This window comes from Amblyomma americanum, chromosome 9 (genome assembly GCF_052857255.1).
Source record: "Amblyomma americanum isolate KBUSLIRL-KWMA chromosome 9, ASM5285725v1, whole genome shotgun sequence".
NCBI lineage: Eukaryota > Metazoa > Arthropoda > Arachnida > Ixodida > Ixodidae > Amblyomma > Amblyomma americanum.
The window spans coordinates 10082438-10100415 of NC_135505.1; the positions used below are offsets into that span (position 1 = coordinate 10082438).

Genomic DNA, 17978 nt, shown 5'->3' on the forward strand with positions numbered 1-17978 from the left:
TTCTTCTTGCCCTCTGGATACTTTTGAAATAGGATGGAAAATGTGATTGCAAACAGGGCTGAATAGTGCATTTTGTATCATTTAGACGGTGAGTCGATCCGGATAAAATAAAATCAAATTTGCTCTCAACGTTTGTACTGTATTGATGGCCTCCCTGGCAAACAGTTATCAGCATAGGAGCCGTTTTGGCACCCACGAGGTCACACACACAGCGCTATGCACTATGAACAAAATTGTACATAAGTAGTACAATGGGTTGTAGACTGAGATTCAAGTATTTATATGAAGTATACATTCCCTTAGAGCCGCCGCGGTGGCTGAGTGGTTACGGCGCTCGACTGTTGGCCCGAAAGACGTGGGTTCCATCCCGGCCGCGGCGGTCGAATTTCGATGGAGGCGAAATTCTGGAGGCCCTTGTACTGTGTGATGTCAGTGCACGTTAAAGAACCCCAGGTGGTAGAAAATTGATGGAGGCGAAATTCTGGAGGCCCGTGTACTGTGCGATGTCAGTGCACGTTAAAGAACACCAGGTGGTCGATATTTGATGGAAGCGAAATTCTGGAGGCCCGTGTACTGTGCGATGTCAGTGCACGTTAAAGAACCCCAGGTGGTCAAAATTTGATGGAGGCGAAATTCTGGAGGCCCGTGTACTGTGCGATGTCTGTGCACGTTAAAGAACCCCAGGTGGTCGAAATTTGATAGAGGCGAAATTCTGGAGGCCCGTGTACTGTGCGATGTCAGTGCACGTAAACGAACCCCAGGTGGTCGAAATTTGATGGAGGCGAAATTCTGGAGGCCCATGTACTGTGCGATGTCAGTGCACGTTAAAGAACCCCAGGTGGTCAAATTTGATTGAGGCGAAATTCTGGAGGCCCGCGTACAGTGCGATGTCAGTGCACGTTAAAGAACCCCAGGTGGTCAAAATTTGATGGAGGCGAAATTATGGAGGCCCGTGTACTGTGCGATGTCAGTGCACGTTAAAGAACCCCAGGTGGTCAAATTTGATTGAGGCGAAATTCTGGAGGCCCGCGTACAGTGCGATGTCAGTGCACGTTAAAGAACCCCAGGTGGTCAAAATTTGATGGAGGCGAAATTATGGAGGCCCGTGTACTGTGCGATGTCAGTACACGTTAAAAAACCCCAGGTGGCCGAAATTTGGTGGAGGCGAAATTCTGGAGGCCCGTGTACTGTGCGATGTCAGTGCACGTTAAAGAACCCCCGGTGGTCAAAATTTCCGGAGCCCTTCACTACGGCGTCTCTCATAGCCTGAGTCGCTTTGGGACGTAAAACTCCCATAAAATAAACATTCTCTTACTCAACATCCCGTCCAATATTCAGCGCACCACAATTTTGAATATTTTGCCCCCGTATTATGAACAGAAATTCCAAATTTCTGGAAATGTGTAGGGAAAAGAGTGAGCTAATAATTCGAGTATAATGCGGTATACAACGCACCTCTCTCCGCTTATTAAGTGCACATGCTCCCTCAGAGCGTTGTGGTCACGCGGCACCACCGTGGAGTACCCACGAACAAAACCGGTACACAGCGCTCTGCAGTTCAAGTGCCGCGCAATACTTCGTGGCTATAGATATTTGTTCTGGCGACCGTGTAAGGCATACAAATATTTGTGCGCACATATGATGATGCTACGTTGATTTTCGAATAACAATGAGCCCATGAACTACCCTTTTGTTTTTATTCGTGCACGAGGAGAAGATGTCTACAGTGGGGCAGTCGGAAGCGCCGACTTCACCGGCACCCAAAAATTTAAGGAACGCAGTGTTAGCCGAAGAACTTAATTCAGTGCCTTCACACACAACCTATAATAGATACGCCCCGCATATTGCCTGGTGTGAGAGTCAGACAATCTTAAGAAACGCGCCTTGAGTGCTAGCAACCAATTTTTGTTTCGCAGTGCCGCTGTCCATTAACCCTTGACAGCGGGTGCACATTGATTGCAGTCGCCCCCCACCTCCCCTTATTCCTTCGCATGCGCTCGTTTTCATATCAGCCATGTGTTTAGTAATCACGATAATTTTCGTCGTTTAGTCCGACTGATGCGCCAGCAAAGCTAAGCTGGTAGCCTCTGCAGCAGATATAGCTTGACCACCGGCGGAAAAAAAAAATCAGCAAAGACCATTACACCAGTGTCGGATGTGACACACGCCCATTCAACGTTCCTGCTGCAGAGAGCACCCCGCAGTCAGTCACACTCGCTCAGAGAAGAGCTTTCGGGCAGTGAAATGATGCAGTAGCGTCGACGAGTGGTCAGGCTTCCGCCGACTTTGCTGCGCTGCCTGTTTTCCCGACCGCCCAATCGCGGCACAACCGCGGAAAACAAAACAAAAAAGGAGAGCGCGGTGACGTCACAGACTAAGAATTTCGCACATCGCGCGCATTCTTTGCAGTCTTTGTTCCGGTTCCATTGTTACGGGACATGAATGCAGTTAAACCAAATAGCGGCGTATTCATGTGCCTCGCGGATGAATGATGAGGATTTCACTGCGCTGCGACACAGGTCGACGATGGCGGGCGCATCATTCTGGGCCTATCGCGAGACCGGTTGTTACAAAAGAGGAGGGTTGTCGGCCAACCAACACACGCGAGGCGGGCCACGTATTCATCAGTTTCAGTGCTCATGTGAATTGGAGCGGAAAAATTTGACCAGTGAACAATGGTCGCTACACAAAAAACCGAAATGAAACGCATAAGCAACCTGCTTCAGGTTTCGGCAAAACTATCACTGTTCTAAAGAGCGTATTCAGTTCGAGCGCACTAAATCTCCGCCGAGCCTCTTCCTTGTCTCTCGCTCCTTCCGGTGAGTCGGGTTCAATTTGCCCCGACAAGAGCGTCCGCTTTCTTTATGATGCGGGCCGTTGAAACGTTTACTGCGCCTCTAAACTGGCGCATGGGGCAACTTTTTTCCGCTGTCAAACAGCCTGAGCAGAGGATATTACCTGAAATCCAAGAATCGCAGACTGGCGGCCAAATGAGGAAAGTAGTTCCGCTGCACCCTGTAGAGCTTGTTTGCAGGCAGCTTAATCTCCTCCACGCTGTCCAGTCCCGACAGGGCCTGTTCTTCCACGCGGTCGATGCGAGTGTTCTCAATGGCGAAGCTCTTGAGCTGCGTCAGGCCGTGGAACCAGTTCTTTCGCAGCACTTGGATGGTGCTGGTGTCCACCATGACATGCTCTAGGCTGTTCATCGCCGCCAGGTGAGCATTTCCGAAATCGAGGTCGGTGTGACGAACGTCCAAGAAATTTATCCTCGTTCCCAGCACGAGAGCGGTGTCCGCCCGGCCGTGAAATGGTGCGTCCTCGATGTGGAACGTAGAGCTGACAATCCTGATGGTGGTGACCCTGAGGCCTTCGAAGAGGTGCACCGTTATTGAGAAGTTGACGTCCTGCAGGGTCAGCGAGTTGAGTTCGTAGTCGCGCAGGTAAGTGAAAGGCCCCACCAGCTGGCGGGGATTCCGTATGCCCGTGCAGGTGACTCGAAGGCCGATGGCGTACTCGTGGCAGCGGCAAGGCATCAGATTGGCCCCCTCCGGACACCAGGTCGCCGGGCAACACGAGGCCAGGGCAGCCACGACGGCGGCCGCCACGACAGGCGCCCGCATCGTTCGACAGTTGCGGAGAACAATGCCCCGTCTCAACGGCCGGCCGCTTATCAGGCTCAGGGGAGGGGCGCCCCATGCGTCGCGAATGCCTCCCGCAGCGCGCCGGTCAGCTATCTCCGGAGTGCAGTCAAATAGCGTAATTATTTCACTAAGCAGTGCCAGGAAGAGGTAACTCTTTAAAAGAATGTGGTAAGTACACAAGTTGCAGCTCTACTGAGAAAGAAAGCTGTAATAATTACTGCAAAACGTGAATTCGGCGACGTAGTTCGTCAGATATTATATGCATCATACCACCTTCATAATTACACGCGGTTTACGCGTGTAATTTACTGTAGCGAGACGGTTAATATGTCTGCCGTCCCACGTGCTATAAGCCAGTGGAATAGCCTTCCAGATAACCTTATGCACACCAGAGATCCTGCCGCGTTCAGAAATACAAAAACCAACGTATCCTAATAAATTTTTATTACCCTGTGCATTTTCCAGCGGAAGTAACGTTTAGTATTGTCCAACATGTACCTAAATGTGTTGTTGTTTGCTTCTATACTGATTTTTGATCCATTTCCATGCAGTCACGTACTCAATATTCTATAAATGTTAAATTGTTTTCCGTAATTGCTCCTTATACATTGTCTCCAGCTGTACTATATTATTTTATTTATTCTTCGATCTCGCACTTAAGGTTTAAAATTTCATGCATGCCTCATTCACACAATAACCGTGCTTGGTGCTTGTGGTTTGCGTGAATAAATAAAAAAGAAGAAAACACCAACGTAAGTTAGAAAATGCGTGTGAAATAGTTGTACAAAACAAAACTACAAATGTGTTATTTGAAGAAAAAAGAAACTGTCAAGATTGGAAAGCAGCAGTAATAAGCCCCATTAATAGCGTTCATCACCGACTCATTAAGCTGCGATGAGAGTGGTTAAGGTGTCCTAGAATTATATGCCGGTGCAGGTTGCGGTCAATTTGCTATATTGAAAGCTTAGTTACTTAAAGCAGCAGATCGTAACTTTCGCAGCTACGGACAACAACATGCCGAATCATTTTTTGAAACGAAGGAAGCTCTGTAAAGCTTATATATCTGTTCACCACAGACCTTCCACAGAGCCCATGGAATGCGCATTCATTTCGGTTGTTCTAGTGCCGACGGCCTTTTGTTTTTTCATCGTGGCTTTCAAAAACGACGGCTCCGCAGTTGGCGATGATTGCAATTTGCCTTCCATCAAGCGGTGAAGCAGACGGAAGTGCAGCTACTTCCACCAGGATTGCTGTTTGGACTCAACTCCCTGGACGCCTTTGTTCTCCTCGGCACCATATTCCTCCAGGCTGCAGAGCGTTAGAGAACATGCAGTGAAGAAGACGACAGTGCGCCACCATCGACGACGAAGAAGAGGTTCGGCCGGCCTCGGCGACCGGCTGCCGCGCGCGTCGGAGAGCTCGAGCTCGCTCTGGAAGTCCGTACTGGTGCCGCCGCCGCTGCTGGGTCACTTTGCGCCACGGTTACGCTACCAGACGTTTCAGCGTTACAATAAACCACTCTTCAAATAACTTCTCCTTTCTTTCAAAAGCTGATGATATCGCGCGACCGTTGATGGCACGGCATTCAAGCGCCTTATAACGGTAATAAACGGAGAAATGCTGCGGCAGTTTTCTAAACTGCGTTCACGGGTTCGAACCCGACCGCGGCGGCTGCGTTTTTATGGAGGAAAAACGCTAAGGCGCCCGTGTGCTGTGCGATGTCAGTGCACGTTAAAGATCCCCAGGTGGTCGAAATTATTCCGGAGCCCTCCACTACGGCACCTCTCTCTTCCTTTCTTTTTTCACTCCCTCCTTTACCCTTCCCTTACGGCGCGGTTCAGGTGTCCAACGATATATGAGACAGATACTGCGCCATTTCCTTTTCCCCCAAAACCAATTATTATTATTATTATTATCATGCGCCGCCCGTTACGCTGTTCACTAAGGCGGTGATATTGAGAGTAACGTGATATTATTAAAAGCGCAGAAGGCTGTACAGTGGCACCATTAGCGGTGTCACCTCAGGGGAGTGCGGCATTAACGTTTTCGTCCTTCATCCTCTGCAAGAGAACTTCACGAACCGCGGAAACAGGTCAGCAAAAGGAACCTGCGGGCGCCGAGCCTAGCCGGTTCTGCACTTCGCCTACAATATTTGACAGCGTGGCCTCCCTGGATCTGAAAACCATTTCGCTCTTGACGAGTTTCGAATGTGAGCAATGGAATGGCGATTATTTAAAAAAAAATATGTAAGAGCCACTGAAAAAATTCCGGAGTTGTCTACAGAAACACTTAGTGCTAAGCAGTGGCGTAGCCAGAAATTTTGTTCGGGGGAAGGGGGGGGGGGGGGCTCATGTTGCAGCGCAGCCTCCTCATAGAAGGATCAAACGCAACAATAATAACTGCATTGCCATTGCCATTGAAAATGCCATTGTATAGAAAGTCTGTCTAAGACCTCTGTCTAGACAGCCTGTCTAGACAGGCACTGTCTAGACAAGTGAAATATGTATTTTTTAAAATAAAAAGAATGTATTCGTATGTCTTAAAAACCGTGTCAGACATGATTACAAGACGCAAAACTGAGCAGAGGACAAGACACAGGTGAGAAGGAAACAGGACGAGCTCGCCCTATTTTCTTCTCTTCTGTTTCTTGTCCCCTGCTCAGTTTTATGTCTTGTATTCATGCCATACCAACTATCCCCTTATCGTTCACTCGTGGCCGACGTAACTGATAGCAATGCTTCCATGCTTTTGCGTATTTAATAAGTAAAGAAAATATCACACGAAGTCTAGAACTCTATCGGTCCGGTACCAGGAAAGCAGTGCATGCCGCTGATATGAAAAACGTAAAGGCCATGAAATTAGCAAGTACAGGAGAAATATTTTAATGAATGTTTGTCGTTCAAGAACCGTTACGTTTTTGTACATATGCAACGGCCAGGAAAAAATCTCAATGACGCTGTCCTTCGTTCCAGTGTACTGCGCATCAGCAGCTGTCACCGGTCATGTGTTTCATTTATTTCCTTTATTTACCCTCAGGGCCGTTAGGCGTTACAGAGGGGAGTGGGAATAACATACAAGTGCAAAAACAAAAACAGCAGCTAAAAAAATTCAATATAGTTACAGCACACACTGGTTTAATATCAATAACAGCACTAGCAAAAGGCGGCATTACACAAAACAAACCACAAAAGAAAACAGCAGCTAATAAAATAAAACAAGTATACACAGAGACTTATACAAAATTAGTAACAGCGTTACGAAAGGCAAGAGTATCAGTAATTTCAGCAATATCGTGGGGAAGGTGATTCCAGCTGACACAAGTTCTGGGTACGAATGAATCGTGAAAACATCTCGTGCGACAAGGAGGGATCCAAGCTTTGTGGCGGTGATCAATGCGTGCTGAAATATACGATGGTCTTTTTAACAACCTCTTTAAGATAAAGATTATGATAAATTTTGTTAAAAGTACATAATGAAGCTATTGACCTGCGATGGGAAAGAAGCGGTAGGGAAAGGTTAGCTTTCATGGCAGTTACACTACTAGTACGATGATAGTTGGAAAGTATGAAACGACAACCGCGGTTTTGAACTGATTCTAAGTCAGAAATGAGAGATTCGACCCCAGGGTTCCACACCGATGAAGCATATTCCAATTTAGAGCGGACCAAAGTTTTGTAAAGTAGTAGTTTTAATGAACTCGGTGCACATGAAAAATTTCTGCGAAGGTATCCAAGGATGCGGTTAGCGGTATTTATAATGTAGTCAACATGAGGTTTCCAAGACCGGTCAGAAGAGACATGAACACCCAGATATTTATAAGACGACACAGTTTCAAGAGTGATGCCATTAATGCAGTAGGTAGAGTATGTAGTAGACAGACGAGAAATGGGCAAATGCTCGCATTTAGTAATGTTTAGCTTCATATTCCACAGGTTACACCAATCCAGTACCTTGTTAATATCTGACTGAAGAACAGATGTATCATTATCGTCATTAATTTCGCGGTAAATGACACAGTCATCGGAAAAAAGACAAATGGAAGACGATATAGTAGTTGGTAAGTCGTTTATATAAATGAGAAAGAGGAGGGGCCCAAGAACGAACCACTGAGGCACACCAGAGCCAACAGGCGAGGAATCTGAATTGACGTTATTTGCTGTTACGAACTGACTTCGGTTTGAAAGAAAACAATACAACCATGCAAGTAATGTGGAATCGATGTTAAGGCTGTTTAGTTTAAGTAAAAGAAGCTCATGTGAAACCTTGTCAAATGCTTTAGAAATATTCATAAATATAGAATCAGCACGGGATCCGCGATCTAGAATGCAATGCAAGTCACTTGTGAAGCATATGAGTTGCGTTTCGCATGAAAATGATTTAGGGAAGCCGTGTTGGGCATTACTGAAAAAGCAATTGGCGAGTAATTGCACCGAAATATTAGTCGCAACAGCGAGCAATCGATACGCCCTTGAAAGTTTTTGCTAGGAGGGGGCCCCTTGCGTTACATGGCTCCAGGTGCATGGGAGTTGCCACAATAGCCAACCCGAGTTAGCAATGTTCACGCCAAATTGTCTTTTCTAGTCTGAAAAAGACACTGTAGGTGGCAAAATCCAGAATTACTTCCGGCGCCGGTGGTTGTTTTGGTCAGCGTTGCGTGACAGCTCGAAAAAATTTCGGGGGGGGGGGGGGGCTGAAGCCCCATTAGCCCCCCCCCCCCCCCCCCCCCTTCTGGCTACGCCTCTGGGGCTAAGAGATGTTTCCGAAAAATTCAACTTCTTTCTTTCGTTCAAGCAAACAGCGGAGTCGCTGTTTCAAACACATCTCCGTTTCACTTATTCCTAAAAATGTAATCCTTTATTCGTACTTTTTAATGATTCAGCGCTGGTTTAAATATCACCAGCAGCTTGAAGACCTTCAGAAAAACAGAATCGTATAAATGATCCTCGCCCCCACTGCCGCACCTGTTTTCCAATCGATCGGCCTTCCCTATTGCCCTGCAGTCCCCCTGTCAAAGTGACAATGGTGCTCTTGCCTTACTTCCCGACAACCCATCTCATCTGAGCTTCACGACGACATTCTCTAGACAACGCAGTACAAATATTTGCGTGAACAAGTCGCTCCTTGTTTCGAAGCACTTGCCACGGCGTAAACCTCGCAGCGCACTACTGACCTGCAGGGCACATTTCCGGAAAAGGGCTCTCACGCAGTCTCCGGCACAGCTTTAAAGCTTGCCTACAATTTGAAGACACCCGACATCAGGCATGACCGTGCTCATCCTTGGCACCTTGCTCTAATGACGCGACTCCAGACCCTCGGACACCAAAAGCAATGGTCACACCTCGTGCACGTGATTAATGCACTGCACAAAAAAAGAAGAAAAGCCTTGGTACTGACAATGTTGTGTCTCTCTGGCTCCCTCAGTAGTCCTCATTACCAAAAAAAAAAAAGCAAGTGGGAGATCTGAAGTCGTGGTACCGGCAGGGCTACTGCTGCTCCGCTCGCGCACACGCTATTCTTTGTGCAGGTGTTACTCGCTTCGGTTTCGTGCCAGTGCTGTTCATGAAATTTGAAAGGTGAATCTACGAAAGCTACGTTACCGGCCGGCGAATCTTCATTCGTCTGTGCTTCATGGGAAGCCACCGATGGAATCAACGACACCTGTGACGGAACGGGCCCCGCCGCTACTTGTGGGCATTGCCCGATACCGGTCAAAGAACCCTGGAACATTGCCAAGCGCCACTACAGCGTACAAATACCGAGGAATTCCAGTCTGCCGCTGGGGCTTGGTACCGGCACGGCTATGGTAGCGCCGCTCACGCAAACGCTCTTCTTTGTGCAGGTTAGTCAGAATGCACTGTGCGTCACACATTCTATTCTTATTCTGCCGATATCACCCCCTGTGTTTTTTGCGAGTGTAAGAGCCCATGCTTGTCACGCTCGACTTGTGTTTCGTAGGCGTTATCGGTTTATTCATATTTATTTATACACAGTACCTACAGCGCCCTCATTGGGGCATTATTGTAGGGGGGAAACATCATAAATAAGAACAAACATCTAGTACATAATAAATTAGGCAAATGATGCGGTCTACACAGAAAATACAATAAACCCATGCACACGGAAGCAAAAACAAACAAACAAACAAACAAAATAAAAACCATTGTAGAAAGGCAAATATACCCTAAACACACACATACACACACACAAAAAAGATACATTTTAAAATACAGCACTGCTTAAAACATAATACACTCGGACAAGAATTATTGCACTTATATTGATAGGTGGCTTTGCAAATCGGTCAGAAACGATGTAGGAGGAGCGGTAGCGACCCGCGAAGGGAGACAGTTCCAATCATGCACTGTTCGTGGGAAAAAACTATATTTGAATACGTTTATACGGCAATTGTACCTTAAGTGGGTGGTCAGTGCGGGCGGAAATGTAGCTGGGTTCATTAATGTATTTCTCTTTTGGAATTCCAGTTTTATTATTAAGCACATTATAAAAGAAAGAGAGTCTCAAATATTTGCGCCTGTTTTCAAGTAATGGCCATCCCAACTTCTCGCGCAAACCAGAAGAACTTTTTTGGAAATTGTAATCGGCGGACACAAACCTAGCAGCCCGTTTCTGGACGCGCTCCAGCTCCTCAATATTCAGTTTTGTATGCGGGTCCCAAACCGCGCAAGCATACTCAAGTATCGGACGTACAGTAGACATGTATAATGTCTCCTTCAGCGTAAGGGGAGCGTCCTTAAAGTTACGTCTGAGAAAGTTTAATGTGCGGCTGGCTTTAGCAGATATGTAATTTACGTGTGTATTCCATGATAGGTCAGTAGAAAAAAAGACTCCCAAGTACTTATAAGTTGAAACTGCGGATAATTCAGTGCTACCAAGGAAATAGTCTGTTTGGAGGAATTGTTTCTTTTTTGTAAACCGGACCAGATTACATTTGGAGATGTTTAGCGCCATATTCCAGTTGTTGCACCAACAGAATACAGAGTTGAGGTCATGCTGTAGTGAAATTGCATCTGCTTCAGAAGAAATATTGCGGTAGATACAACAGTCATCAGCATAACGTCTGATTATACTTGAAATGTTACTAGTGAGGTCATTTATAAAAATGAGAAAAAGAAGAGGGCCCAAAACCGACCCCTGCGGAACACCTGAATTTACACCCACACTTTCCGAGCTGACACCGTCGATAACCACGCACTGTCTCCTTTCCGCAAGATACGCCTCAATCCAGGATAAGAGTGAGGTAGGAATATTTAATTTTGAAAGCTTCTGTAACAATGGGTTGTGAGCAACTAAATCGAACGCTTTTCAAAATCTAAAAATATACAATCTACCTGACCGGCGGAGTTTAAGGAAACAGAAATGTCATGTGTGAATTCCACGAGCTGTGTTTCACATGAGAAGCCGGACCTAAATCCATGTTGTGTCGAACAGAAAAAACTATTGTTTTGTAGATGGCTAATTAACTGAGTATAAATGACATGTTCCAGTGTTTTGCACGACACGCTCGTCAGCGATATGGGCCTATAGTTACATGTTTTAGTTTATCACCACTCTTATGAATCGGAACGACATTGGCACTTCTCCAGGCAAGGGGCAAAGAAGAATTCTCTAACGATTTCTGAAATAATGCAACGAGATATGGGGCAACTGAAGCTGCACAATTTTTCAAAACGTAATTGGAAATGTTGTCAGGCCCTGGTGCTGATGTAACTTTAATTTTCTGTAATAAAATCATGATCTCCCGTTCAGAAATTTCTACGTCATTCATTCTGGCCAGGGTGCTGGAAGATTGAAAGTCAGTATGTGTATTAATGGGATCGGAAAACACCGATTGGAAATAAAGATTGAAACTTCTCGCTTTACCTTTTGAATCCCTTCCAAAATCAGTTGCGTCTAGTATATCAGGCGCAGAGACCCTGCTGTTTCTCTTATTTTTAACATATTTCCAGACTGCCTTTGGGTTTGTATTTAGTTGTTGGCCTAGTGTGCTGAAGTATGCCCTTTTCGATTCACGGATTTCTTTCGATAAGTTCTTAGTTTGCTTTTTCATCTCGGAGTACAAAGTTAGTGCGGGCGTATCACAATATCTGCGAAAGAGCCGTTTCCGCCGGTTGATCATTGCCCGCAACTGTCTATTCATCCAATGCATATCGTCACGACGCTTGGCTGAAATCAAGCGGGATGGGATGAAAGTCTGCGTCAGTGACAAAATTTTAGTTTTAAACAAGTTCCAGAAGGAATCAATACTCAGGGATGGCTGATGTGAAAGAAACTCAGGAAAAAATGCGTCGAGTTCCTGTGATAGCGAAGCATAATCCCCTTTTTCATAAAAAGACACTTTGCGTGGTTGGGTGTGGTGGGTCTTCATAGCATTACAGGATACTTTTGCTAAAACTACATCATGGTCGCTTATGCCTGGCAGCGTTATGACAGACGAGACTAGGCTAGGGTCATTGCAGAAAAACAAGTCTAGCACATTAGCACTGGTAAGGCCGAGTCTGGTAGGGGTTTGAACAAACTGAAATAATGAGTGAGCACCAATTACTTCACGGAAAGCGGTATACAAGAGGGATGCAGTGCGAATTACTGGTTTAAAACAAGACCATTCTACGCTGGGCATATTAAAATCACCGGCAAGGATAATATGTGTTGCGTCTAAGGCTAATAATGTGTTGCTAAGTTTAAAAAATGTCTGTGCGCAGGTTGAACCGGACGTCCTATAAAAAGAGCCAACTGCCAAAGAAGTACCATCGCCCAGCCGTACCCTGCACCAGACAGCTTCACAGGAATCGTTGTCTAAGTTAACAGACACGCTTCTCAAACTGCTATGAACGAGGAACACACCACCACCGCGTACATTGCGATCCTTCCTATACGTGGTATAGGATGGAGGAAATATTTCACCATCACTTATGTTGCTGTCCAGCCATGACTCGGTTCCAATTACCACATGTGCGCTCGTCATTTGTAAGAGTGAGAGGAATTGGTCAGTTTTGTTTTTTAGACTGCGGCAATTAACAACAATACAGACAAGTTCATTTTTAATAGCAGTTTGTAGGCTAGCTAAAAGCCTCGGTGATGGCTATTGGTTTACACAAGTGATATCGTCTGTTTCAATGTTGTACATATAGGTTTTGTTGTCCAGGTTTAGCTTATTAAACCGCAGTTTCAACTTTCCGCCGCGTGCCTTAGCAAACTGCATGAGCTTTTTTCTTTGTTGCCGTACTTTGGCCGAATAGTCCTCGCTTATCGCCCAGTCAGTATCTTTTAGTTTGGCATTATTTGAAAGAACACGATTCTTTTCTTTAAAGGACAAAAATTTAACGATCAGGGGTCTGTGCTTGTCGGGCGCACATCTTCCTAGTCTGTGCGCTCTTTCAATGGCAGCGGCGTCAACGGAAAGTTTTAACTTTTCAGCGCAAAAAGAGATAATTTTAGTCTCAGACTGTTCCCACGATTCGGTTTCTTTGTCATGGATGCCGTAGAATATTAAGTTGTTTTTTCGTGATTGGTTCTCCAGGTCATCGTGCGATGACTCGAGGGCCGTGCACGCGACAGCAAGTTTCTGGGAACTTTGAGATAATCTTTCTACTTCAGGCTTTAGCGGGAGCACCAGTGACACATTATCTTCAACGCTCTTGACTTTTTCTGCGAGTTTTGTTAGTTTTTCTTCGAGATTCTTTTGCTCAAGCCGAATGGAACGTAGTTCGTCCAATATTTCGGTCTGTTGCTGTTGTATCACAGGTATTGTCATGATAGTATCGAACATCTGCTTTTCCTGCTCAGCAGACAGAGGCCCAGGGTTTTGCTCTACGTCTCCCGCAAGCAAAAGCTTTCTTTGAAACAAACCTATGTATCCTGAACAGCTCGCGGACACGTCGTACAGAAGGCGTAAAAACATGCACACAGCAAAGTTGGGATCTGGCGTCGACTTCATAAACGGTTTGCCATTAACAGAAAGGTAAGAGTAACAAACCTGAAGAAGAACAAGATGTAAGCGTCTGGCTGCCATGTCGGCGCCAGATCCCGGAGTGGCTGGGTACAACAGCTGCTTATGTAGGTCATGCTTGTGCGGAAGGTTCCAGGGTTGCCAGTCGATGAAGCGTTCGAGCGCCGGTAGCGCTGTGAGGTCCAACGGGGAAGCGTCACCCAAAAAAGCCAGGTCAGCAGAACAGACTTGCTCGGTAGAAGCGGCTCCGTTCATTGGCAGGGACGTCGACATCGCGGCAGCATCGAAAATCGCCATCATTTGCAGCACCTGAAGAACAAGAGGTAAGCGTCTGGCTGCCATGTCCCAGATCCTGGTGTGGCTGGGTACAACAGCTGCTTATGTAGGTCATGCTTGTGCGGAAGGTTCCAGGGTTGCCAGTCGATGAAGCGTTCGAGCGCCGGTAGCGCTGTGAGGTCCAGCGGTGAAGCGTCACCCAAAAAAGCCAGGTCAGCAGAACAGACTTGCTCGGTAGAAGCGGCTCCGTTCATTGGCAGGCACGTCGACATCGCGGCAGCATCGAAAATCGCCATCATTTGCAGCACCTGAAGAAGAACAAGAGGTAAGCGTCTGGCTGCCATGTCCCAGATCCCGGTGTGGCTGGGTACAACAGCTGCTTATGTAGGTCATGCTTGTGCGGAAGGTTCCAGGGTTGCCAGTCGATGAAGCGTTCGAGCGCCGGTAGCGCTGTGAGGTCCAACGGCGAAGCGTCACCCAAAAAAGCCAGGTCAGCAGAACAGACTTGCTCGGTAGAAGCGGCTCCGTTCATTGGCAGGCACGTCGACATCGCGGCAGCATCGAAAATCGCCATCATTTGCAGCACCTGAAGAAGAACAAGAGGTAAGCGTCTGGCTGCCATGTCGGCGCCAGATCCCGGAGTGGCTGGGTACAACAGCTGCTTATGTAGGTCATGCTTGTGCGGAAGGTTCCAGGGTTGCCAGTCGATGAAGCGTTCGAGCGCCGGTAGCGCTGTGAGGTCCAGCGGCGAAGCGTCACCCAAAAAAGCCAGGTCAGCAGAACAGACTTGCTCGGTAGAAGCGGCTCCGTTCATTGGCAGGCACGTCGACATCGCGGCAGCATCGAAAATCGCCATCATTTGCAGCACCTGAAGAAGAACAAGATGTAAGCGTCTGGCTGCCATGTCGGCGCCAGATCCAAGTGCTACGTCGTTTCGCATTTTATTTTTTGTTGTTACTTGTATGTGGTGACGCCGAGGTGAATCCGGGTCCTGGTGAAACTGCTCTTAAACAACTTCTAGATGGACAAAAGGAAATGAAGAAAAGGTTGTGTGCTATTGAAAAACACCAAGCGGAAAGCAAGGCTGCCATGTCGGACCTGAATGAACGTATGACTAGTCTAGAAATGTCACTTGCTAAGCTTCAGTATTTGCACAGCGAGGTGAAAGAATGCAAAGAGCATTGCGAAGAGCAGCAGGCCCAGCTTCTGTCACTTATTGATAAAGTTGATGACCGTGAAAACCGAAATAGGAGGTGTAATTTAATTTTTTATGGGGTTCAAGATGAAGATGAGCATGAAACGTACGAAAAGGTTGAGGAACCTATCATAGAGGTTCGTCAGTCGAAGCTACAATGTGAAAAAGTCCAAATTGAGAGAGCTCCTCGTCTTTGAAGGTACAGTCCGAATAAAAGGCGGCCAATTATAGTCAAGTTCCTCTCGGTCAAGGACAAGCAGGCAGTGCTATCAAGTGCAAAGAAACTAAAGGGCACAGATATAAGTACCTCGGAGGACTTTTTAGAAAATGTTCGGAACAAGCGGAAATGTATGTGGGATTACGCTAAATCGAATAAAGTCGTGACTGACAAGGTAAACCTGAAGTTTAATACTCTCTATATAAAGTGAAGTTCATTTATGACGAACCCTTGGATACAATTGTACAAGCAGTTTGACAATGTCTGAAAACGGATGAGTCGGCTCTTGCTTTTCTTATTGTGAATTGCACAAGTGTTCGAAATAAAAGTGATTAATTTGCTAGTCTCGTTGATATGTCTAGGCCAACGGTTGTTCTTGGATCTGAATCCTGGCTTGACGCCGACGTTGCATATGATGAAGTGTTTCCGAAGGGTTTTGCTTGCTACCGTAAGGATAGAAATCGTTTCGGGGGTGACATTTTTATTTTAGTTGATATGGCATTGTCCTGCCGAGAAATTTTATTAGAAGGAAGCGAAACTGAGATGCTGTGGGTAGAGATTACATTGAAGAACGGCAGGTCATTATCGGTATGTTCGTTCTATCGCCTGCCAGGAAGTAAAGTTTTTACTCTGAGACCTTTCCAATGCCATAGAATTGGTAAGCACCGATTATCTATTTATAAGTGATGATTTCAATCTTCCGGAAATCGATTGATCATTGGCTGACCCCAGTTCTAGTGCTTTCAGCCAGTCTAGCAAAGAAATGTTTACGATCTGTCGCCATTTTGACCTAACACAGCTAGTCCTAGAGCCTACAAGAGGAGCTAATATTTTAGATTTGCTTTTCACTAATACGCCAGAGTTGGCACGGTCAACAGTAGTGTTACTGGGCATCAGTGACTACTAAGCTGTGGTGTGCGATATGAATCTTTAGTATGTGAGGCATACCAATTGTGGTACGTGGTGTATCTATAGCTATCAAAAAGCACGAGTGAATGATATGTCGTCAGCTCTCGATTCCTACTTCAATGTATTTGAGACACAGGCTGAATTTATGAATATGGAAGAGCTGTGGAAAATTTTCAAAAACAAGATGCTTGAGATGCGTGAACGTTATGTACCATCATGGGTTATGACTGCGCGGCGAAGCAACAGTGCTCGCGAGGTGTGCAACGCAAGGCGAGACAGAGAGCGTACGTTTACGCTGCTTCTAAGACAAACCCCTCTTTGAAGCTTAACGAAAAGCTCAAGCAAATAACTGAAGATATGGAAGCAGCTTTTAAAAGCAGCTAAAGATAAATTCTTGAACACTTTCCATCTGCGTTTAAAAAAAAAAGACCGCAAGAACTGTGGCAATTTTTTGAAATGAACAGTAAAGACGTGTTATCAATACCGGCCCTCGATAACGACGGCCCTACCATCCAGGATGACGTCGAAAAAGCAGAGTGCTTTACCTCATTTTTCAGTTCTGTGTACACTCCTCGTTTTAAAAGGAATACCACCCTGTTACGATCCGCTGCAGCAGTCGGCGAGCCCATGAACGATATCAGAATCGGCCACCGAGGATTAGTGGCCGCTCTTAAAACGCTGAACTCAACTAAGGCAGCTGGGCCTGATGGTTTGTCACCCGATTTGTTTCCTTTATGCCCACGTGAACTATCCATTTATCTGTAGGTCATCTCCACAAAATCTTTACAAGAAACCTTCTTACCAGATGACTAGAGACTTGTCAATGTTGGCCCTGTGCATGAAGGAGAACCGCGAAGAAGTGTTTTAAATTACCAGCCTGTTTCACTTACCAGCGTTGCTAAGATCCTTGAGCATGTGCCCTTTACTAATGATATGAGTCACATGAATGCGCACTCTCTTCTTAATCCCCAGCAGCATGGATTTCGTAGTGGTTTTTCCTGTACAACACAGCTGCTTGAATTGACTCATGAATTGGCAGGAGCTATGGATAGGAGTCTCTCTGTTGACTGTTTGTTTCTAGATTTTAAGAAGGCATTCGATGTTGTCTGGCACTCTTTATTGGTAGAGAAATTAGAAATGTATAATGTTAACAGTATGGTTGTGAACTGGATCAAGGAGTATCTATATTTAAGAAGAAAAAAAGTGGTACTTAACGGAAAAACATCCCGCGAAGTTGATGTGTCATCTAGCGTGCCTCAAGGGCCAGTCATAGGACCGCTTTTATTCCTCATCTACATAAATGTCATCTGTGCAGGTATTTTATCTCAATGCAGGTTATTTGCTGACGATTGTGTTTTGTACAGTGTTATTCATACGATCAACGACTGCAGTGTTCTACAAAGCGACCTCAACAAAATAAGTCAATGGTGCACCAAGTGGCACACGTTTACAAACTTGAAAAAAAACCCGTTAATATGTGCTTTTCGAGGAAAAGAACACCTTATGACTTCAGTTACACTATCAATTCAACCACGCTATTATCTGTTCACGAGCACAAGCATCTTGGCGTACATTTCACCCTTGTTCTTTCGTGGAGCCGACACATTGATCACATCACAAGTAAAGCACGACGAGTTCAAGGTTTCCTGCAAAGAAATGCAAGGAACTTACCACTTCAGACCAAGGTATCATTGTACAAATCAAATGTGCGGTCTATCCTTGATTACGCCTGCGCTGTGTGGGACCCATGGGTGGCATGCGATGTAAACCGCT

The 17978-nt window shown here is 46.0% G+C and overlaps 1 protein-coding gene across 3 annotated transcripts in view; it reads right to left on the reverse strand.

The window, feature by feature from the left end:
* Positions 1-17978, reverse strand: part of LOC144104148 (uncharacterized) — a 327699-nt gene that overhangs the window by 165547 nt on the left and 144174 nt on the right. The window contains exon 1 of one of the 3 annotated variants that reach the window (XM_077636990.1): positions 2959-3811. The exons of 1 other annotated variant lie outside the window; for it this stretch is intronic. In XM_077636990.1, the coding sequence (XP_077493116.1) occupies positions 2959-3620 (662 nt within the window). In that variant the 5' untranslated portion in view covers positions 3621-3811. Of the gene's footprint in view, positions 1-2958; positions 3812-17978 lie in introns of those variants that run through there. One more of the 3 variants, XM_077636989.1, reaches the window with a different exon arrangement.